The sequence below is a fragment of the Furipterus horrens genome, unplaced genomic scaffold (assembly GCF_987537825.1).
Source record: "Furipterus horrens unplaced genomic scaffold, mFurHor1.1.pri manual_scaffold_10, whole genome shotgun sequence".
NCBI lineage: Eukaryota > Metazoa > Chordata > Mammalia > Chiroptera > Furipteridae > Furipterus > Furipterus horrens.
The window spans coordinates 67295028-67319165 of record NW_028327180.1 but is presented as its reverse complement, the minus strand read 5'-3'; the positions used below and the strand labels follow the sequence as shown (position 1 = coordinate 67319165).

The 24138-nt window shown below is 37.7% G+C and overlaps 1 protein-coding gene across 1 annotated transcript in view; it reads left to right on the top strand.

Annotated features, from left to right (window-relative positions):
• MARCOL (MARCO like) overlaps positions 1-22876 on the top strand; it is a 42937-nt gene extending 20061 nt beyond the window's left edge. Inside the window, exons 4-5 of the mRNA XM_090290238.1 lie at positions 3138-3276; positions 22801-22876. Coding sequence (XP_090146364.1) covers positions 3138-3276; positions 22801-22876 — 215 coding nt within the window. The remainder of the gene's footprint in view (positions 1-3137; positions 3277-22800) is intronic.
• The last annotated feature ends 1262 nt before the right edge of the window (positions 22877-24138 follow it).

Sequence of the window (24138 nt, the reverse complement as noted above, 5' to 3'; positions counted from 1 at the left end):
TTGCAGGGGTGCTCTGGAGAAGGAGAGGAGATCCACGTGGTTTACAGAAAGAAGACAGTTTGCAAGGAGGCTGAGAATCCCGGCGGTTTTGAATTGAGAGCTGAAGGACACCACAGCACAGAAAGGACCTCCCCAATCAGATTAAATGATTGGCAGCTGCTAGTAAAGCTGAACTGTGTTTGGGAAGTAGGGAAACAGTGTTTCTAACCTTCCTAAAACTGGCTAGGTTTGGTAGGGGGAAAGCAAGGATATGTGTAACTGTTAAATAAACAATTTTCTTTTCACTCAACTGAAGTATTTAAGAGTTGTAATTCTGGCGGCAGGCAATCGGACCCCTAACTAAAGAGCCCGTGGGTTTGTTTTCAATTGGAGCAGCCCAGGGGTTCTGTAACAATTTGGCGACCCAGATGGGACTCTGTATCAGTATCAGTGTTTTAAAGAAAATACCCACTGGAGTGTACGTTTTGGAGTCACATTATAAAAGTGCAGTCAGCCAGTTTCATGACCTTTTTCCTTATAAAGATCTTGTAATCAAAGAATTCTTCAAAAAGTATATAAAAATCAGAATGAGATAGCACTTCATACACACAGAATGGCTACTATCAAAAACAGAAAATAATAAGTGTTGACAAAGATGTGGAACAACCTTGCACACTGTTGGTGGAATGTAAAATGGCACAACCACTAATACTGGTGATTTCTCAAAAATTAAAAAACAGAATTACCATATGATGCAGTAATTCTACTTCTGGGCATATTCTCAAAAGATTTGAAGGCAAGGTATCAAAGAAATATTTGCATACCGATGTTGGTTCATAACAACATTATTTACAATAGCCAAGAGGTGAAAGCAACATAAGTCTTCACTGACAAATAAATGGATAAACAAAATGTGTATACACACACAGTGGGACCTTATTCAGCCTTAAACAGGAAAGAATTTCTAACACATGTTACAACATTATGAAACTTCAGGAGATTATGCTAAGTGAAATAAGCCAGTCACAAAAGTAGAAATGCTGTATGATTCCACTAATATGAGGTTTCTAGAGTAGCAGTTGAGTTTATAGAGCCAGAAAGTAGAATGGTGGTTTCTAAGGCCTAGGGGGGAAGGATATGGATAGTTGTTTAATGTGCATAAATTTTCAGTTTTACAAGATGAAAATAGTTCTGGAGATTGGTTGCTCTATCATGTCAATGTACTTAGTCTTAATAAACTGTACAGTTTAAAATGGTTATCATGGTAAATTTCATGTGTATAAATTTTACCACAATTAAAAATAAAACTATTTAGTGAGCACTGGTATATTCATACATGAATTCTTTATATTTTTATCCCATGTGTATAAAAACCTATTATGCATCATGCCCTAAGTAAGATGATAAGAAAATGTTAAGTAGAAGTAGATAAATCACTAACCTCTGGGAATTTTGGTGTACTAATTAAAATTATTGCCCATTATAGCATGTAAACTATTCTCCATTGAGTCAGCATTTTCCATAAAACTCTGTGAACAACTTCCTATATGTTATCTAACTTAGTTCTTCTGAGAATCTTGCTAGGTAGACATTGGCTTTATATTTTAGCCACAGTAAAAATAAGAAACTTGGACCTCAATAATATTTAAAATAGAAAGAAGTTTAACGTGAAACTTATTTTATTGCTTTAAAACATCTTTATTGTGGTATTTACACACTCAAAACTTAACCATTTTTAGGTATAGAGCAATGATTTTTGTAAATATACAAAGATATATAATCATCACAACAACTTAATTTTAAAACACATCATCCAGTAAAAGTCTCTCTTCTTACCTTGTGGTTGTCACTCCTGCTTCCAATACTCAGCACCAAGCAACCACCAACCTTTTTAACTTTTTGTATTGCTGTGGCTTTTCTGGACATTTCATATAAACATAATGAAACACTATATTATCCTTTGTATCTGCTTCCTTCACTTTGTATAATGTTTTTGTGATTCTTCTATATTGTATCAGTAGTTCATTAGTTGTTAATCATGAATAATACTCTATTTTGATTGATATGATCATTTTTTTTATTCACTAACTAATGGACATTGGGATTGTTTCCACTTTTTAGCTATTATATGAAATGATGCAATGGACATATGTTTTTATTTCTCTTGGATAAATACCTAGGAATCAAATGGAGGGTTCATATGGTAATTTTATGATAAACTTTAAGACCCAACCAAACTCTTCTGGTTTGGTTTTATCCTCTAATATTTCCACCAGTAATGGATGAGTTCTTCCAGTTGCAGTTCTTCCAAATCCTTACCCATAATGATTAGAACTCTCTTTTTAAGTGTAGCCATTCTACTGGGTGGCTTTATTGCTTTTATAATTATAAGATGGCAGTGTAATAAGTACATGTATTTTGTGTACATATCCCATCGTCAAAACTTTTGTGAAAAAACAAATAATGAATAAAAGATAAAAAACTAAAATATTCTAGTGGTTGCCACTGGAGGATGGGATTAAGATATTCTTCTTTTCACGTTTCTGTATTATCCCTTTAAAATAAAATAAAGGGAACTCAATTGCCAGTTGACCAGTAAGCTGGACTCAGGCAGCTGGCAGTTAGAGGCTCCTCCTGCCCTCTGCCACCCTTCTGTGGTTCCGCCCACCATTTCTGCCAGCTGGAGCCATTTTCTGAAAGCAGCCTTGAAAGAGCAAGGTGTTGAAGTGAGCAGGGCAGTTTACTAGCCAACACCGTTTAGACGTCCATGAAAATTTAAGATTCCGCGGCTGGGATGCCTGAGATCTTCTCGGCCTGTGGGCGCTCAAGACAAGCTTAGGTCCTTTGCTTCTTCAACCTGCTCCCAGCTGACATGAAGTGTGTTGCCTCCCTTTGGTCTCTCCTGGCCTTCAGGTCATGAGACCAATGTTTGGTTTCAAGCAGGGACCACCCGAGGTTGCAAGCCAACCATTGGCTAGCCAGCTAGGGGACCAAGGAATGGGTCTTGGGAAAGAGGCATCTACGGGGGAAATCCCAGATCGGCCATGGGGACCTCTATATGTGTGGGGTGATGGTCTGTGTGTTAGACACTTGTGGGCTGCCTAAATGCTCACTGATTTATGCGCTTGTGTACAAAACTGCTCCATTGTGCACTGTAGCAAAGAACGGAAATGAAAAGCTGCTGTGGTGGGCTGGCCCAGATGCCCAACCAGCGCCACGAGCTCGTGTTAGGAAGCTGGAACGAGAGCTGAGGTTAAACCAGGAGGTGCCCTTGTCCACTGCGCTACAGGATTTGGGGTTAGTAGACAAGGGGCAAGAATGTGATAAGTTGGAAGCTCTACTGTGCCATTTTACAAAGCAAGGAGGCACAAACAGCAATGGATTAAAAATGGTGCTTATGACAAACCTAATTAGGGTGTTATGACTTGGGATCCCTGAGGAGTGAGGAGGAGGAAAGGAAGGATGTTTTGGTGACTGAAAACAAAATGGGTGAAGAGCCTCCATGCTGTTCCACCCCTAATACAAAGGGAAGTTTCAAGTAACCCCAGACTTCTGATCATATTGAATATACCCAAAAACTTTAGGAGAACACTTAACATGCTTTTTCTATCCCTAGATGGACATTTCATCATGTCTTTGATATGTATTCCAGGCATTGTGTGTTTTGTCAGCCCCACTGTGCCACAGGACACCAAGATGCCAGTGGAGACTGAGTAGGCCCCCTTAGGGGATGTGAAGTGACTCATGTATCCCAAAAGGACACCCATTGCAAATTCGAGTATATAACACCTTTCCCAGGCATGATGGACTTGGTGTTCTCAGCATCATAGCATGTTGACCCATGGAGAGAGTCAGGGCAATGGCAGTCTCCTACCAATTTTATACCTTTATGGTATTGGGTGTCTCAGCAGAGATCTCCAGCCTGGCTTATGGGGATATTAGGTCTTATTGGTTGATCATTCAAATGTATTCAAGCCTAGGATAGCACTTTAGCCAACCCAGATGAGGTGGTTTTACCTGTTAATAATTTAATCTGCTGTTTTAATATTCCATTCTTCCTTTTTATTACTTTTGATGCTTTCATGTTCTTTTGTCCAATCTTGCATTTCATGACCTTTGAAATGTGACCTCTTATCACTATCTATTTGATGAGTGTACCTGTTCATGGCACTCAGCTTCTCTACCCCCTTAATGGTGGCAGCCCAGTTTGCATGGCAACAGGGAGAGCAAGGGTTAGGCCAGATGCCAGGAGCATAAAAGACAAGGCATACTCAGAATCCTCACTTGGGGGGTGGGGGTGAGGGCAATATTCTTGAATTGTCTTTCACCACTTGGGTACTCTGGGGAATGATCCCAGATTCCTTTGGCAGTACCTTGGGTGTTTTATTTCGTTCCGTTGAAGTGTGTGCTTGTTACTCCATCAATACTACACTGTTTGGAGAAGGTAGCTTTATAGTAAATCTTAATATTAGGTAGTGTGAGAACCATGACTTTATTTTACTTCTTCATTATTATGTTGGCTATTTAAGGCCTTTGACTTTCTATATAATCCTTAGAACCAGATTGCAGATATCTACACAATTACTAGTCATGGTTTTGATTGGGACCCCATGGAATCTATAGATCAAATTAGGAAGAATTGAGATTTTAATAACATTGAATATTCCCATGGTATATTCCTCTATTTAATGAGATCACTTTTTTGTAGATTTCTGTAAAACAGACCTTGTACATATGTTGTTAGGTAATATCTAATTTGTTGGTGCTATTGTAAAATTTCAAATTCAGTTGCTCTTTGCTGGTGTGTAAGAATGCAGTTGACTTTGTATATTGACCTGGTGTCCTGCAATTGTACACACTTAAATAATTCTCAGACTTTGGGGGTAGATTTGAGGAGGATGTTCTACATCGCCAATCATGCCACCTGCTGGTAATAGTTTTATTACTTTTTTCCCTATCTTTGTTTAAAATTTTTCTTTTTCTTCTATTATTGCACTAGCTAGAAATTTCAATAAGATGTTGAATAGCAATAGTGATAGAGAGCATCATTACCTCATTACTGATATTATTGGTGTGTCCAGTCTCTCATTAGTTGTGATTCTTTTAGGAGATGTTCTGTATGAAGTTGAGGAAATCACTTGCTCCTTCTAGTTTACCAAGAAGTTTTATCATGAGTGGGTGCTTTTACTACGTAAATTGCTATAATTATATCATTTTTATCCTTTATCCCCTAGATATCATGAATAACACTGACTTTTGAATGCTGAACTAGTGTTTTATATCTGGAATACATCTATGTTGGTCATAGTATGCAATTTTTTACACATTTTTGGAATCAGTTTGCTCATATATTGTTGAAAATATTTGCATCTATAGTTATGAGAGATACTGTTCTGTTGTTTTTCTTTCTTGTAACATGGTTATCTGGTTTTGGTGTTAAGGCAATGTTGGCTTCATAGAATAATTTGAAAGTATTCTTTCTGCTTCTGTTTTCTGAAAGAAATTGTGGAAAATTGTATTATTTCTTTCTTAAAATTTGGTAGAATTAATGAGAGATATCATCTGGACCTGGAATTTTCTTTTTGGAAAGTTATTAATTGCTGATTCAATTACTTTAATAGGTGTAGCTATATATGATATACACGTATATAATTTTTCATTTGGTATATGGTGTGAAGTACAAATATACATTTATTTTTGGCATATGAGTATCCAAATGTCCAAGCATCATTTGGTGAAAAGGTATTCATTCTTCACTTTATTGACTTTGCACCTTTGTCAAAATCAATTGTCCATGTTGTCTGAGTCTGCTTTCTCATCTACATTAACTTCCACTGATCTAACTATTTTTCTTATGGCCAATAAGGTACTATATTGATTATTGTATCTTTTTAATAAATCTTAAAAACAGATGGTCTTACACCTCTAATCTGTTCTTCTTTTTCAAATTTTGTGTGGATATTTTATGTCCTTTATATTTCCATATAAATCCTAGAATTAGCTTAATATTGATGTGATAGGGCTTGTATTTCAAACATGGGTTAATATGAAGGAGAATGAACATCTTAATAATCCTATGTTTACTGACCAAATTTAGTTTGTATCTCTAAATAAATTTAGGTCTTCCTGAATTTCTTTCATGTAATAATTATAAGTGTACAGTTAAATGTTCCTTTTTTGGTCAGTTTTATCATTTTATTTTTCTATATTATTATAAGTGGTATTTTCAAATTTTAATTCTCTCTTTGGTAGCTAGTTTGTATAAAAATATTTTATATTAGTGTGCTGGTTTTGTGTTTTTAAACCTAGCTGCACTCACCTTAAAATTTCCAATATTTTTTGTAGACTCCATCAAATTTTCTATAGATGATCATATTATCTGAGAATAAGGACAGAATTGCCTTTTCCTTTCAAACTGGTGAGTTTTAATTTTTTTTTCTTGCTGGATTACTGGGTTGATCTTTCATAACAATATTGAGTAGAACTGGTAAGGCAGAACATCTTTTATCTTTTTTTCCTTTTTTTCTATCTAAAGGAAAGCCTTTTGAATTTCAGTTATTTCTAGGCCCTCTCAGCTGACATAACAAGAAAATATGTGTGTGTGTACTATATAGTTTCAGTGGACAAACAGAACCTCGGTCCACTTTCATGAAGTTTACTAGTTGCAAAGGAACAACTCCAATGATCTACAATCCTAATTAAGGTTAACTAATTCCTTTTTCTTTCCTCAACCCAAAGCTCTACAAGATATTCGTAACATATGAGCAGAAGGCCTCCTAAATATTTGAGAGAAAGTGCAGAAATAAAGTTCTCTTCACACACAAGGAGTGACTTACTCTCCCAATCCTTTGGCCAGCATGTAAGAACATTTGCTGTATTAAAAAAAAAAAAAATTTTACTTTTGAATCTCAGTGTTTTTCTCAGGGAAACAGAAACTATTATTTCTGAAAGTAGTGCTGTAATCAGGGCTACCTCCCTGTATTCTCCACATGACCTGCCTCAGGCAGAGCAGGTGGTGAAGAAAGAGGTGAACAGCTTCAGGGAGATTGGTTATCTTGTTTGCCTTTTCTTCTCATTCCCATTGATCCAGCTGAGGAGTTCTTTAATCTCTGAGTGAGGAGCTCAATTGCTTGATCTGGGTAAGACTGGTGGCCCAAGGCAATAAGACACAGATGTATTCTGTGTTCTGCCTAGAAGCTTTAAAGTAGCTCATTCGAGGTTAGAAATAACTTGAAGACAATTTGATATGATCAACCCAGAAATATGGGGAAGGCAAAGATAGTTAGAGTGGTTATAAATTCAAAGATAGAGAAGAAATTAGCAAGTTTTCTAAGCAAGTGACCTAGAAAATGCAAGAGAATCAAAGCAAGAAACAGTTTGGGGAACTAGATACAGCATGACTGCTTAGTTTTCTACATTAGAAGCACATGAAACTCAATTGAATTAAATTTTTAAACATTTCAACCTTTTATTTTCAGTTAATTTTAGATTTAAATTAAGTTTTTAAATGTTTAAAGATATGTGCTCTATAAATGTTTAAAGATCTATATATAAGAATATATAGATATATATTACAATATATATTACCATATATAGTAATATATGTTACCATATATAGTAATATATGTGTGTATACAATGTATATATGAATTTGTATATTTATTACAATATGTGTATATGTAATAATAAATTGTAATATATTTTTATGTATCTTAGAGCCATTTGTTCTGTTACAAAATTATTCATTAAGAATCAAATGAAATTGTTCAAACCTTAATAGGATCACAATATCTGTCTTTTAGTCATTCAAATTTTTTTTGTCTAAAAACATGATATATCTATTTTTTCTAAGTTCTTTTATGTATGAAGAACACTTAAGAAAGCAGGGAACAAAGGCTTCTAAGAAGGTGTAAATACAAAGAGAATTGCTAGAAAAAGAGAAATTTCTTAAATGTCAAAAGTATTGTAGAACATAAAAATAAAAAAAAACAAATAATGTGGAAAAATACACAGAGAATATAGTATAATATATTTGTATCTTACTTGTAACTTACAAAATGTAGTGTAATATATAATATTCAGACTGCTGTCAGTCATAATGATACATTATGACTAACTAAAAACTTCAAAAAATTAATATAGTTTACAAAGTAGGATCCAACTATATGCTGCTTCTAAGAGATACTCCTATAGCAAAATGTTTCTTATTTTAGGAATAAAATAAAAAGCAAAGGTATATAGAATATTAGAAAAATAATTAGAAAACTCTGGCTTTGTTGAGGCTGCATGACAATTATAGCCAAATATTATTAAATATGATTTAAAAAACTGAGAAAGCATACACACAAAACAAACAATGGAGAGGAAATAAAAATATTTAAACAGGATAATAGGTGTATATAAGGTATCACTCCCAATACATAACTGGTCAGATGGACAAAGAGCAGACTATCAACAAAAACGAAAAAATGAATTAAATCCCAAATTTATGAATCCAGAAAAAGAACACAGATTTAACCCAACAATAAGTACTAGGCAGATAATAAGAAAGATAAAAACAATAGAGACATGTTAGATGTGATAAATATCCAAATCCAAGTGGGAAAGAAACACTAAAAAGAAGAAATTAGTATACATCTTGAAGATTACATAGCATACCACTTTGCAAATAAATTTACAATTCAGGAGGAAGTGGATTCATTTTTAGTAAAACGCATGAGTAATAAAAAGCTTAAAGAGACCATTAAAACATGTGAATGTTTATTAATGAAAAAATTCCATGAAAAAGATTACTCTGACCAAATTGTTTCAAAAGAAAATTCTACTAAACTTGCAAAATCAGAAGGACCTACTGCCATATAAATAGTTCCCAAACAGAAAAATATAGAAAAATTTTCTGTTTTAGTGAAACAGCTGTTTCATATGTCAAAGTGCTAAACACAAATGTGAAGGTATTTGGAGATGGGGCCTTTGAGACTAATCTCATGATGAGATTAGAGTCCTTGTGAATAGATTTTTTAACTCCACATCTCTCCCCAGCTTTCTGTGAGCCCACAAGAAAGAAGGCACTTGTCTCCAAGCCAGGAAGAGGACCTCACCAAGAAGTGGATCTGTTGACACTTTGACCCTGACTTTCAAATTTGATGAAAAACAACAATCTGCATATCCAAGAAACTCAGTGAAATTTCAGTAGATACCCTCAAAGAGATTCACATATCAACACTGTAGACATTCAAAGACAAAGAGAGGATCTTGAAGACATTAAGACAAAGGCACTCATGTATGAGGAGTTCCTCCTAATACTAACAGCTGATGTCTCATCAGACAACAGAGGCTAAAGGTAGTGGCAAGACATCATCAAAGTGCTGAAGGAAATAGTTTGTCAGTCAAGAGTCCTATATGCTGTAAGACTATCCTTCAAAAATCAAGAGAGCTAAGACGTTCTCAGAATTTTTAAAAAATAGAATCCATTGCTGTCAGACTTCTCAACAAGACATTTTAACATTTCTCCAGGCTACAATGAAAGGATATAAACAGGAACATGAATTTATACACATACATAAACATGAGTAAAGGTAACTGCATATTTAAATTAAAAATGATTAAGTAAATAGTTTTCATAACACTTTCCTTCTCCAGTATGATGTAAAAGCAAATTGCAAAGAGCAGTAATAATTAGCACTGGGAAAAATATCTACAAACTATATATCTAATAAGAAACTTGTGTTCAGAATACCTAAGAATTCTACAACTCAACAATAAGAAAATATGATTTTTTTTCTCAACAATAAAATAATCAAATTTGTAACTGGATGAACTATAATATCAATAACAATGTGTGAGGGAAGACAAGTAAAAGTTTAGAGCTTTTGTATGTGATTGAAGTTAAATTATTACCAACTTAAATTAGATTTTCTTAACTAAAAAATGTTTTAGGTAAGCCCTTTTGTACCTATAGATGAGACACAAAAGAAAATGAGAAAAGAATCAAAGCTTTTAACAGAAATAAATAATAGTAAAGGATTTTGATACTCCGCTTTCAATAATGGATAGAACATTCAGACAGAATATCAACAAGAAAATGACAGACTTGAACAATACTACAGACTAAAAGGACCTAACAGATATTTACTACATTCCCCCCAACAGGGTCAGAATACACATTCCACCAAGTCTACATGGAACATTCTCCAAGACAGATCACATTTTAAGTTACAAATCAAGTGGTAATAATTTGAGAACATTGGAATCATACCAAGTATTTTTTAAACCACCCATAGCCATCAAGCTAAATCTCTTTTATTGATGTGTGAGTGAGGAGCTTTATGGGGCAGACAGAGGACCTGGCACACACAACAGAAGTATTCTGTGTCTAGCCTGGAGGCTGGAAGGTAGATCAGAAGAGATGCCTCACAGATATTTCTCAATTATCTTTCTTAAGCAAGAGGTTTGGGGCCATTTTGATCTAATAAACCCAGAGGTATGAGAAGGGGTCACAGATTCTAAGATAAGGTATGTGAAAACTCCCCAAGCAGGTGAGTTGGAAAGAAACAAGGACATTAGCAGAAAATAGGAATTTGGAAATGTTCATTCAACAAGAGTTGGAATTTTTAGTAGTTTTAGAAATGAAATGAATATTAGAATCACCTAGAGAAATTTTGATGTGCCATTTCACTGTCAAGATTGTGAAATGATTGTTAATAAATGAGTTGGGTATTGATAAGTTATAAAAGTTCCTATATGGAACTGAGGTGCAGCCAGGTTTGAGAAACCCTGAGATAGAGCACAGAGTGTGAATATCTGGAAAAGGAGCAGGGAAAAAGGATGGGGATTGAAGTTGACATCAGATGGGACATTGCCCTATATTATGTGTTAAATAAATCTATCTTTACTTCATAGGTACATGAGAAATACTGAAGGCTTTTGAAGTAAGGGAAACATTGGGCCATTTTTTTTTTCTTCCTAACTAATGAGTCAGCTTTACAAGACTGATTCAGTGGGAAAAGCTTTGGGAGCTCAATTCAAATCTCATCTTCCTATGAATAACTCAGACTTCATATCTAGACTTTGTAATGCACATTTTATTTATTTTAAATGAGTAATAAATTTTGTCTCATAGATTTGTCACAAATGTTAGAGATAAAAGATTTAAACTATCTACACTTAAATTTGTGTGGAAATGCAGACTGGTGCAACCACTATGGAAAACAGTATGGAATTTCCTCAAAAAACTAAAAATGGAACTGCTTTTTGAACCAGCAATTCCACTGCTAAGACTATACCCAAAAAATCCTAAAACCCTAATTCAAAAGAACCTATGCACCCCTATGTTCATTGCAGCACTGTTTACAATAGCTAAGTGCTGGAAACAACCTAAGTGCCCATCTGTAGATGAATGGATGAAAAACCTGTGGTACATTTACACAATGGAATACTATGTAGCAGGAAGAAAGAAGGAACTCCTGCCATTAGCGACAACGTGGATGGAACTAGAGAGAGTTATGCTTAGTGAAATAAGCCAGGCAAAGAAAGAAAAATACCATATGATATCACCTAATACAGGAAACTAAAGAACAACACAAACAAATGAACTAAATAGGACAAAGAGTAGAACAGCAGTCAATAGGGGGGAGGGAGAGGGAGAGAAGGGGGATAAGTAAGGGAAGGGTTTAGTCAAAGAACGTGTATAAATGACTCCTGGACATGGACAACGGGGAGGGATATGATTGTGGGAGAAGGGGTGGGCTGGGTAGGGAAGAGAAATGGGGGAAAAATGGGACAACTGTAATTGAAAAACCAAAAAGTATATATATATATAATAATAAATAAATAAATAAATAAAGTACTAAATAAATAAATAAATAAATAAATAAATAAATAAATTTTAAAATACATTAGTTATTTAAAACCACATGGGAATTTTAAGGAGAATGTTAAAAGCTATTTCAAGGGATATAATTTCTGACATTTTCTTCTCTTCCTTCTTTTCCCTTCTCCTGATCCACTTCTTTCTCCTCGGTGTTTTCAAGTTCTTTTTTCTTTTATTTCCTCTTTATTCTCCCTTTCTTTTCCTTTTTTTCCCCTTGATTCTTCCCCTTCTCTTCCTTTACTAAAGTTCAAAGTGTGTGGCATTAATGATGGTGGTGTTGGTGAAATGGCACCAGGTGTAAGACCAGTGTAGTCAGACCAGTCCTTGGTTCATAAACCCCAGTACTTGAGTTCTGATTAAGAAAGAATTCAGAGCCAAGACTCAAACTACAAGAAAAATTTTATTTAGGAAGTCACAGCAATAGAAAAAGTGAGCCATAGAAGATGGGCTCAGGAGACAAGTTACAGAAGCAAAAGAAGGACCCTTGGAGCTTGGGAGAAAGAGAGGCAGGGAAAGGGTGCTTGGGGGAAAGGGTTGGGAAAGGCACAGGAGGGCTCCACAGAGAGAGCTGCATTGCATTCTTTCAAGGGAGGCATAGCTAAGTACTTGGGTTCTTGTAGGAAGCACTCAGGAGCAGGAGGCAGCTCCAGCAGAAGACTTAGGACCTAGCCCTAAGCTCATTCTGTCACATTCTGTTGCTCAAGAAAGCCACTCAGCCAGCCCAGGGTCAAGTGGAGAAGAATAAGACTTCACCTCTTATTGAAGGAGTAGCAAAGAATTTGTGGCCATCTTTAATTTACCAAATGACCTCATTTGTTTGTTTTAAATAATTTATTTATTATTTGTTTGTTTATTTCTATTTATTTATTTATGGAGGGAGGGGAAGGAGAAAGAGAGGGAGAGAAACATCACTGTGTGGTTGCCTCTAAATTGTTCCCCCAACTGGGAACCTGATGTGCGAGCTAGTCATGTGCCCTGACTGGGAATCGAACCAGTGACACTTGGCTCGCTGGCCGATGCTCAGTCCACTGAGCCACAGCAGCCAGGGCTTCGTTTGTTTGTTTTTAATTTTGGGCTGCATATGTAGATTTTATCAGCACAGGTATCAAAAAGGAAGGCTTGGTAACCCTACCAATAAAAAGTCTTGAGTCTGCACATGAATAATTCTTTACATGATTTTTTAAAAACTTGTGGTAAAATATATATAACATGAAATGTACCATTTTAATCATTTTAAGCATCCAGTTCGGCAGCATTGAGGATACATATTTACATCGCTGTGCATCCACACCACCAGCCACCTCCAGAACTTTTTCATCTTCACAAATTGAAATTCTGCACCCACTAAAGGACAGCTCCTATTCTAATCCCCACCTCCACGCCCATCCTTATTCTACTTTCTGTCTCTAGGTGTCTCATGTAAGTGGAATCATCAATATTTGTCCTTTATGATTTGGCTTCTTCCACTTAACATAATGTCTTTGAGGTTCGTTCATGTTGTAGCATGTCAGAATTTCCTCCCTTTTTAAGGCTGAATGATATTCCATTGTACGTATGTTCACATTTTTCTCACTCATCCGTGGATGGACATTTGGGTGGCTCTTCCATCTCTTGACTATTGTGAATAGTGCTTCGATGAATGTGAGTGTACAAATATCACTTCTAGATCCAGCTTCCCATTCTTTTGGATATATGCCCCAAAGTGGGATTTCTGGATCATTTCTACCTTTAATTTCTCCATAGCAGTTATACCATTTTACATTCTCACAAACAGTGGGCAAGGGTTTCCATTTCTTCACATTCTTGCTCTTATTTGTGTTTTGTGGACAACGTTTGTAATCTGTTTAGAGCAGTGCCTGGCATGGAGCAAAAGCTCCACAAAGGTTAGCTATTATTATTTGATCGCCCAGAGGCTGCTATTCCTTCCTTTCTTCTCAGCTATAGTTGAAGTTGCAAAGTCTGAATTCTCAGCATGTGATATTTCTGAAGTTCACTTTTAGTGTCCTAAGTTATCTGACTTACATAAGGGAATTCTGTAAAGAATGTTGTAGGTATATATAGTGAGAATTGCAGTTTTAAAACCAAACAGAAGATGGTAGATTAGGCAAAAGAGAAGAGAAAATGAAAGGAAAGGAAAAAGAAAAGAGAAAAGAAATAAAGAAAAATCTGCCTGGGAGACGTCTATAAACATGAGCTATGAGTGAGCATTGAGGAACAAAGCCTTTGCTTGTCATTTTTCATTTGGATCACACTGCACAAGATCAAGATTATGTTACAAGAAAGTGAAAAGATTGAGGCTGAAACAGGAAAACTGAACCTGCTTTCTTTTTAACAGTTAACCTTACCCTGTTTTCCCTGACACTATGTCTAGCACAGGTCTTTTAGCTTGATCTCTAGAGGTATAAGAGTAAAGAAGTGACTCGTTAGAAAAGAAAATTATTTGAAATAGTGAGAGCTATTCACCATCAGCCAACATTTACTAAAAGACCAAATGGGACCCAGGAATTTGTTCCATACCAGGGCTGCAGAGGTGTCTGGGAAACCTTGGCTCCTAGGCAGGCTGGGAGCCCTCATGTGTGAAGAACACACCAGTGAAATGTGGGAGACCCTGGCACAGTGGAGTGTCAGGATGCCAGAGCAGCGCAGCAGGAGCTGAATCAGTCCAGTCTCTGTGCAGCTACACTTAAAATAATTGCAAACATCCTCTTCAACTCACCCTTTCTCCCCCCACGGGCTTCTGTGTCACTGCTTCTTCATTGTGTGTCTCTGCTGCTTCCTGGCTTTAGCTTCTCCCTCACGAATTGATATTTTTATTATTTGTTTTGGTTTTGTTTATGCATTCTTGGAATCACAATGTGACTCTACCGATTATTTTAAATGCATCATCACGTTTCATTCCTATGAACTCTGTGAGGTAAGTTCGCTTGCCCCATTTTGGTAATGCAACTCAGGTTCAGAGAGGTTAGGTGTTCTGCTAAACATCACATGGTTAGTAAATTGCAGAGAATTATTGTGAAATTTGAGCAACCTGACTTCAAAACCCACATTCCTAATTACTAAATAGTGCACTGTTGTAATTTTTTTTCTCCAAGTGACAATCTGATATATCTTCCTAAGACATCCTGTGAATTTTGTCAGTGGCTCCTTTTTGCTTGGACTTTCAACCTCAAAACACACTCTGTAACTTGTTAATCAGGCAGCCAAGGTCCACAATGCTTTGGTCGCAGCCAATCAATTCAACCTCATTTTCCTTCACAAACACCATGTGCCAGCTGCATATAGGACTCACATTGCCCCTCACACATCCTATGGCTCTCCTGCCCTTGGCTGAATGAACAAGATGCCCCCTATAGGCAAAAGGTGAATGGACCTCATTCAGCTGTTAGAAGGAAAGACATGGAAGATGCTGGTGACCTGGGCTCAACCAGGTGTGCCCAGTACTGGGACAGAAATAGGTGCACCTTAAATTCCAAAAGGAACAGCTATAACACAGTTGAGTTTTCAAAAACTAGTTGTGTTTTGAGCCTGACATGGTTTATTCATTCATTTCATAAATATCTCCTGAGGATTTGCTCTGGTGGTAAGCATTAGACTAGATGCAAGGAAACAATTGTGAGATGTTGGTACGTTTCTGCCTTCATTTTGGTAAGGGGAGACAGACAAATAACCATAGCGGTGAATAAGTTTTTTAAAACTAAGCACATGGGCTGGGGGGTGGGGGGTGGGAGATAGGCACACAGGTTTTGTTGAATGAAGGAATTAATGAATGCATAAATCTAATATACTCAAATCTTTCTTTAAGCACTTAAATTTGACAAACAAAACCTTGCCAAATGAATAAATGTTATAACTCTTTTCAATTAAACATGCAAATATGGCAAATGACAACTTCTCCTCAAAATGCCAATAATAGTCTTGATAAAATTCTTATTCTTTCAACTTAAAATTCTCAGTTTAAATCAATACTCTGTTAAAAATTTCAAATTGGAATATAAGCGTCATCCGTCTTATTCTTTAATATGCTCTATTTTCTTAAAATATCACAAATAGTTTAAATGAAAATTACAGACTTTTTAACACAAAATAATATAGATGTGATTTAATCCTCATTTCTATGCTTAAATTCAGTCTTTTGGGGGTTATCAGACAATCAGTTAAAAAGTCATTCTAGTTCCCATGTCTGGGGATTGCGATAGCATATTGATTGGAACGGTGTATGGCTGAGCCTCAGGATTCTCTCCTCACCCCAAACCCTTTTCTTTTTGGTTCATGAGCTGTAAGGACACATGCCTGGTGTGGTTGCAGTCATTATTTCATCAGGTATATGGAGTGTGGATGGGAGATGATGAAACCAACATTTAATGAGATTCACAGACCAGCACAGGGCAGAGGTAGAGAGTAAGACTCCTGGTATTGCTTAAGTCTGCGGATACTGCTGTGTTTGAATTAAGACCCACCCTGGCTCCTCCTAATTGCATGAACCCACACTTTTCATGTTTGGCCTAAGCTAAGTTTCAATTAGATTTTCACCACTCTTAACCAAAAGAATCCTGATGTATTTCTTATTCTGTATTAACCATTATCCCCCTTTATTGCTCCATACCTTCCAATATTTCTTTTTATGCTGAATAGCCTTGAAAGTGCGTGAGGAATGAAGGGAGATGAGGCGAGTCTAACATGCACCAAAGTGGTGGTGAGTGAGGCTTCTGTCTCAGAAGGTGAAATGAGGGGCTGATGGAGAGCTCTGAAAAATGAGAGATATGGAGCAAGGAGTAACCAGGAGAACATAAATGCCTGGGGTCCGCTGACATTGGACAACAGACTTCCCATTGTTTGTGAACTGGAAAGTCAAATCATTTTGTATCTTATGATCTCTGGGTGACATTTCCTTGCTTTCTACCAGGGTAGAAAAGTGTTTTAGGTCCTGGGATTGTCATCATTTACTATGATGCAAATAGGTTAAATAGTTAACTGTAGTGAAGGCAGAAAAATAGCAGAGGGTTGAGCTTCAGTCAGGCCTGAGGGCAACCTCGTGCTGAGAGAATGGAGACATGGTGTCCAGAAAAGATAATGCCGAAGCATCTGTTGTTTCTGATGGACTTGCATTCATTTCTCCTGGCCATAGTGCCTCCCTATTTCTTTGGGGAGCAATTCTTTACCCTCCTCTAACCCATATACTGGGGACTGCCTCACCCCTGTTTCCTGCAGTGCTTTGTGATTCAGTTCACTGTAGTGAGAGTTAGGTATGCTTGTAGCCCTAAGGACTGATTCGGGAATCTCATCCCAGGCATGGGGGTTGGGTGGGGTGGTGGTCAAAGCCTATCTGAGAATGAAGTCAACATCAAGGAAGGCATGGATGGATCCCAACAATGGAGAAAAACATTTCTGGCAACATCTTTTTTGAGACTCTGCGTCTAGCCATGTCTGAATTCAGAGATTCCTCTGTACTTTCCAGGAACAGGAGCCATGGAACCCATCCCCCCACCCCCTTGCCTTTTTTCCCTTCATTTACTTTGAGTTGGATCTTCTTTTGGATGTTATTCCTCCAAAGAAGTTCAATATGCTCTTCAATACATGTGGTTTCCCCACTAGAGGGTGTAGCTTGCCCACTGCATTTGTTTGGAGAGGGAGAAGTGTTGGCAGGCAGGCATTTACTGTCAGAGAGACCTGCTGGGCTGGAGAAGAGTCCCGGCCACAGAGCTCACATTCCTGATAGGGCCCTTGTCTTCAAAGTACTGGGAGAGCAGTCAAATAACCAAAGCATGGATACAAGGGTAGAAAGTGGAATAGGTCTAAGGTGCCAAGTGAAGACTTGGTCTCAAGAAGCATGAAGCTCCTTAGGCTGAAGAAGAAAAAAGGTGAGGGCAGAAATAGCAATTTGGTTTTGTCTTTCATACCAAATCTGACTGCCAAGGGATGCCTGGGTTTGCTGTGTTAAGAACACATTCAGCTCAGTGGAGTGTACATACTGTCATTGATCATTGGTGTCTGGTATGGGCATGGGAAGAAGCAAGAGGGTTGGACATGATAGGTACTGCCCATCTATGGGTGAGATGTTTCTCAACAGGAGGACTATTGGCATTTCAATGGCTCAGTCTTCACTGTGTGGGACTCTCCAGTGCATTGCAGGGGCCTTAGTCCACTCAATGCTGGTAGTACCCCTCCAGTCATTGTGATGAGCAAAAATCAAGTCCCCACATATTTTAAAGCCTCTATGAGAATAGTACTGCTCTATTTGAAAATCATTAGGTTGGACCAAGAGTGACCTTGACTTGGATTTACCTGAAGATTGAACTACAGCTTCTAAAATTCTTCAAGATTAAAGGGAAAAGGATCATCATTTTTAAGGTCCTGAAACCAGAATGAGCTTACCCTCAGAAAGGAGTAGGGATTGAGAGTACTGATAGGAATGAAGACTCTCCAGCAATGGGAAGAAGATGTCTATAGGGACAGGGAATCAGGTAGTACCTCAAGCATGTGATAAATATGTCATCCTTGGTTGAGAAAAGGGTAGAGGGAGCCTTGGATGCGGGGCAATGGGTGTCCTGTTAAACATCAGTGTCATTTGGGATACCCCCATTCCACTTTAGGGTTCATTATATGTAGGTGTTCCTTTGGTTAGAGTGTCTTTTATATGACAGTTCTCAGAGAGCAACCTTCTACTCTATACCTCTGAGTCCACTGAATATCAGCCACCTTATATGACTCTTGAAACAAGGTAGCACATGTGTCAATGAACAAATAAATGAGTGAATAAAATAATCCCCATTCCTTAATTTAAGAGTTCAAGTGTCACCTATTTTCATATTCTTGTTGCCCCTGGCAATGCCCCTGGAGAAGAGAGCGAAGGCAGTTTGAGCTATAAACATGGCATAGTAGTCACTTTCAAGTTTCATATTCATCAGTGCTCTCTAGCCAAAGACCACAAGAAACACTTTAGTTGGACAAGTGGGCTTGTCATTTTTTGTGGACGGTGGTAGGTGAGAGAGAGAGAGAGAAAGAGAGAAAGAGAGAGAGAAAGAGAGAGAGAGAAGACACGCATATGATAAGCCATAAGACATCTCAGTGAAAGGATATTAGAAAGGATGTAGGATTAGGGATTGTTAGGTTAATTTGGAAAATACAGAGAAGACGGGCTTTGCCCTGAATTGGATTCTCTCAGGAAGTGGGACTAATTCTATAATTTGGCATCCTAAAAAGTCTTATTTAGAAGGAGGGGAGAACAGCCAAAGGTTAGAGTTGAAATTGGTGAAGAAGCAGCAGTCATTCATTAGTCTAGATAGGGATGCTTGGTATTTGTAGGTAGGATAATGTTCATGTTTTGCCTGTGTTCGCACGTGCTTTTAGAGTGGCATTACTTTTGGTTACAGACTGGCTTTGTGAGATGTTAATGTTCTGTGCAATCATGTTAAAGGGGAGAACATGAAGGCCTAGCTGTGAGCAGGAGGTCAACCTGTAGCAATGTCAAGGTCAGCTCCTGGATGTATCATTTTGTTTAATATAATTCATTTTCTTGATCCCTCACTAGATTGTAAACTGCATAAGGGCCCAGACCTCTTTTGATTACCACTGAGCACCCAGAGTCTAGCCTAGTCTTTCAGTCTCATAAGTACTTAAAGACTATTTACTGAATAAATGAACAAATTATCTAATTAGCCTATCAGACTGACTTGTTTCAAGTCAGGGGTCACCTCTACTCAGCTCTTTATTTCTAGAAACAAAAAAAGTTCTGGTGCAGCTCATTAAATATATTTTGAGTCAAAGAGGAGCTTTCCATAAGGTAAGATGTATTGATTTAAAAAAAAGATAAAATAATACATTACACATTTTGATGCTCAATTCAAACAGTTTCACTCATGACAAATGAAGAAATATCATGTCACATTTGAGGTTTTCAGCATATTCCACCATATCGAACATGAAGAGTGAAATTCAAAGCTCTATGAGAAATTGACAGAAATATTTAGAGACCATTGGTAGTAATATAACCCTTCTTCTTCCTAGCCTAGTTGTACTACAATAAGTACTTTAGGGGGAGAGAGGCCTTATTTGTAATCTCCTGACTTATAAATAGCTCATAGCTAGATATTTGCCTCTCCCCTTACAACACCCTTCACCCCAGAGACCCCTCTGCTTTGTATTCATGGTGGGACATTATTAGAGCCTTTAGCAAATTTGCAAACTTGTATGTTAAAAAATGGAGGGTGGGGAAAACAATGAATCACTGAGGAACCCCAGACAAATCTTTTTACTTTTCTGAACCAGGTATTACCTTATCTGTAAAATGACCCTAATGATGGCTACCTACTGAGATAGGGTGTGTGTGTGTCTGTGTGTGTGTGTATGTGGCATTATGCTAAGCCCCCTTTTCAATTCTCATAGCCAACCTCTCAGGTAATTACTGAGCTTAAATTATCTGCCCGAGGTCATATAGTTTAAGCAGAAGAGCTGAAATTCCAATTCAAGTCTATAGCATAAAATTCTTCATTCTTGAACACATATTCAACTCTCAGTGATGGAGTCAATGCAATGTGATTAAAATGTTTTTAAGTTACTCCATAAAGGGTGCTTTAAGTTTAAAAATGCTTTTTATACCCATTATCAATTCATTGTCCCCTGAAACCATTTGTTTGCTTGTTTATTTATTTAATTCAGCAGGCACTTATGATACCTACGTGATGCCAGATGCTGTGCTAAGTGCTAGGACTAAGTCGCAAACCTGCCTACTGACTTTTGTGGAGCTTATGTTTGGTGATAGGCCAAAAATAACAAAACAGGGAAATAAAATATCTGGGAGTTACCCATAAGACTTACAAAGGAAACAGAAGCTTATTAACATGGAAAATATCAGAGGTCAATCTACTTTAGGTAGGATGGTCAGGGAAGGCATCTACAGGGAAGAAATATTTAGGCTAAAACCCAACTGATGAGGAACTAGCCCTGTGACCAGCATGGAGAAAACATTCTTATAGGAGAGGGCAGTTTGACGAAAGGTCCTAAAGCAGGGAAGAATTTTGTGTATTTGAAAATATTAGGAAAAGAGAGTCAGTGTGGTCAGAGCACGTTTAGCAAGTGAAGCAGCACGTACGCGTAGTGTCTAGTCTCAGATTTGTAGATGAGAACGTGAGACTGGGCGGCACTTTGAGAAGTCCCAAGGCCATTTAACCACGGCGGCGGGGTTCACCCCAAGGTCTCCTGACTGCGTGCTGAGACTTGATGCTTTAGTCTTATCTTGAAAAGCGTGATTTTACTTCCAGTTAAGATTTTCAAGACTTTTTTCAAATAAAACCTCACATTGAAACCTAATGTTCAAAACTGACCCAGGGAGGCTTCTCACTGGAGTTGGAGGCAAGGACTCAGAATCTCAGTTGTTGAGTCCCTGCTACCCTGCCCTGCGGTGGGTGCAGCAGTGGCACTGAAACCGCAATGACATTGTGTTTAGTTTCCAGAATCACACCTCGAGGAGGTCACACACATTCCCTAAAACATGTGGAAGTGTTCTCAGTCGGCTACACACTATATTCTCAGAAGAGGGTTTTGTTTTTAGGTTTGGTGTTTTCACTTACATGTTCGCGAAGCAGTACACGCAGGAATTCGGATATGTAACATTATTAGTGGCGCATAACGGGCTGACTCTTATGGAGCATATTCGTTTCCTTTGTATAGACTTATTTTGATAATAAGTGCACGAAATGTCCTAAAACAAAACACACAGGTCAAACTCTTCATCGCACAGGGGTCTCTTAATAGCTTCTATTATAAATCCTTGAGAGTTTTATTTTATGCAGAGAGGAGGTAATAATAAAATGTCTTCTTTTCAACTTCAAACGTTACAACTTCCTGATCTTAAATTCAGCAGCCAGAATCTTGGGGATTTGCACTTTGCAAGGCAGCCGAGGCTATACAGCCTGGATCCTTGACTGTGTAATGTAAATCTATAACCTGTGAGAAGGGAAGGAGACCATTCTGGGAAGTGACAAAAACGACTATAACGATAGCCTGGGAACGAATACAGCCACTGTCCAGGTGTCTCTGAAATCCTTTGAGTTAATAAAAAAAACCCTTTAAGATGGCTACTGCAATGCCTTGGGCAAGAAATGAGGAGAACTTGAATACAGGCAAAAGCAACAAGGTTAGAGGAAGGGAAAAATTTAAAAATAAAAACAAGGAGCTTTAATTGCCAGTGGTGTATGAGCAGACGAAAGGGCAGTAAGAGATAGGAATGGGTCCTAGTTTTCCCCAGGATCTATTAATATTTGACATAAATGTTTAGATTGAGCCATAATGGATGGCCTTTACAGAGATCAAAAAATGGTCAAATGTTAGCAGTTTCCTATGGTTTCATATGGTTCAACCTAAGAGAAGTATTATAAGCCTAAGATTGAAAAAATCATCCTTATGTAAGAAGTTACAAGCTTACCTTATATGACATTTCACCAACAATATCTGAAACAAAATGTTCAGGAAAGAAAGATTAAATAAAACAATGTAGTGTTGAGATGTGAACAGTTAATTAGCCCACTAAGTAATCTCATAAATTAATAACCATGGACATCATAGAAAAATATATTGCTCTTCCACACAAGGTTCATTTTCCCAAACACTGTGTCCTTCCCCTCGTCATGCCTAGGACATTTCCCATCTGGAAATTCACACTTTGCCTGCTTGTAGGTGCCATCTGACCTTAGGCTGGGCTGTTCATTGGGTGGGCTGCTCATTGGGTGGGCCCATTTTAGAGAAATGTCTAGTTCTTGATAGTCATGCTGGCTACCTGCAGACACAAATCTTAGATACCTGTCTTGGGTTTTGATGATTGCCTGCCTTGAACACACTGGTTTTTTTCCCCAAATTCTATCTACTCCTGAGGATTGTTTGAGATGTGCGTGTCAACAACTGCTTACCAAACTATTAAGAGTTCCAATGAGCTTCATATTTTACATTGTGCCTCACAGATTTGGCTACTTTCAGCTGCTGCAACAGAGCCTCCTTGCCTTCCCCTCCACCTGTGCCGACCTGCCCCCAGACTAAGTTTCGCATCATTGGCTTTCCCTTGTTGGTATCATTTTGCTGGACAAACCAGGAAACACTGAGCCCACTCTTGAGACTTGATAACATGGGTTGTGCTCTCTTAGCAAGCCATGCCAGAAATGCACACCTTTTTGTGTAGAAGGTACTGGTGTGTGTGCGTGCGCACATGAAATACCAATGTGGGGGAAGTACAGTGGGAAAGTATTAGGAAGAAGAAGGAGAGATGAAATTGATTATCAATTCAAAAGACCCAATTATTTGTCACATATTGATGGCACCCCTCATAGGTCATTCTTTAAAATATCTCAAGTCTGAACCCATCTATGGCAGTTCTTGGAATATTTAAAAAATAGATTCAACCAGTAACATTCATTGCAGTTGGAGTAGTGGCTTCTTTATCTCAGGAACTAACTTCAAAGTTTCAAATATCCCTACACCAAGAAAATAATTATCTCTGACTTGTTAGTTCACTTGGAAGATCAAGTGTTTCCTCCCTCCCCCAGGTTCTTTGATGAATCCTTACATGAGAAACAGCAAGTAGCCAAGAGGACAACCACAAAAGTTTTCAACATTTTTATAATGAACAATGTGACTCCTCCACCAGAGTTCCCTCAGTTAGGAGTTTCCTAGCAACTCAACAGCTGAGTTCTTTTGATGATCTGCTGCTATGGCCCCACTGTGAGAACCTCAGGCCCCATAATGAAGTCATTTGCAAATGATCTATTTACATAGGACACTAAGGGTTAAGTCATCAGGTCGCCAAAGACAAAGACTTCCAGAGGCAAGTGTTTTAGTTACAGGCTGTAGAACTGTAGCATGGCAGCATGATTAAATGTTGTTTTATTTGAGTGTTCAATTATTATTCAGTTCCATTAAAGTACATTCTGTTTTTGTTTAACTAGCAAGAAGAAACAAGTGTGGGGGGGAAAAATCAGAATGAGTTATTCCTGGGAACTTTTTCAAAATTTACATGCCTGCCTTCCACACCTGCTCCCCTTAACCCAAAGATTCTAATTCAGTAGGTCCAGAGTATGACCCAGACATGTAACAAACACACACACACACACACACACACACACACACACATTTAAATTGCAGAGTAGTATGATTCACTCTTTGAGAACCAATGGATTAGGAGACCCCATGTCTCACAGGGTCCAAAGGAGGCAGCATTAACAAAATAACAAAATAACACCCACGTTCCTGTAGTACCTAATGGTTTTCCAATTCTAATAATAATAACAGCTGCAGCAGCAGCTACA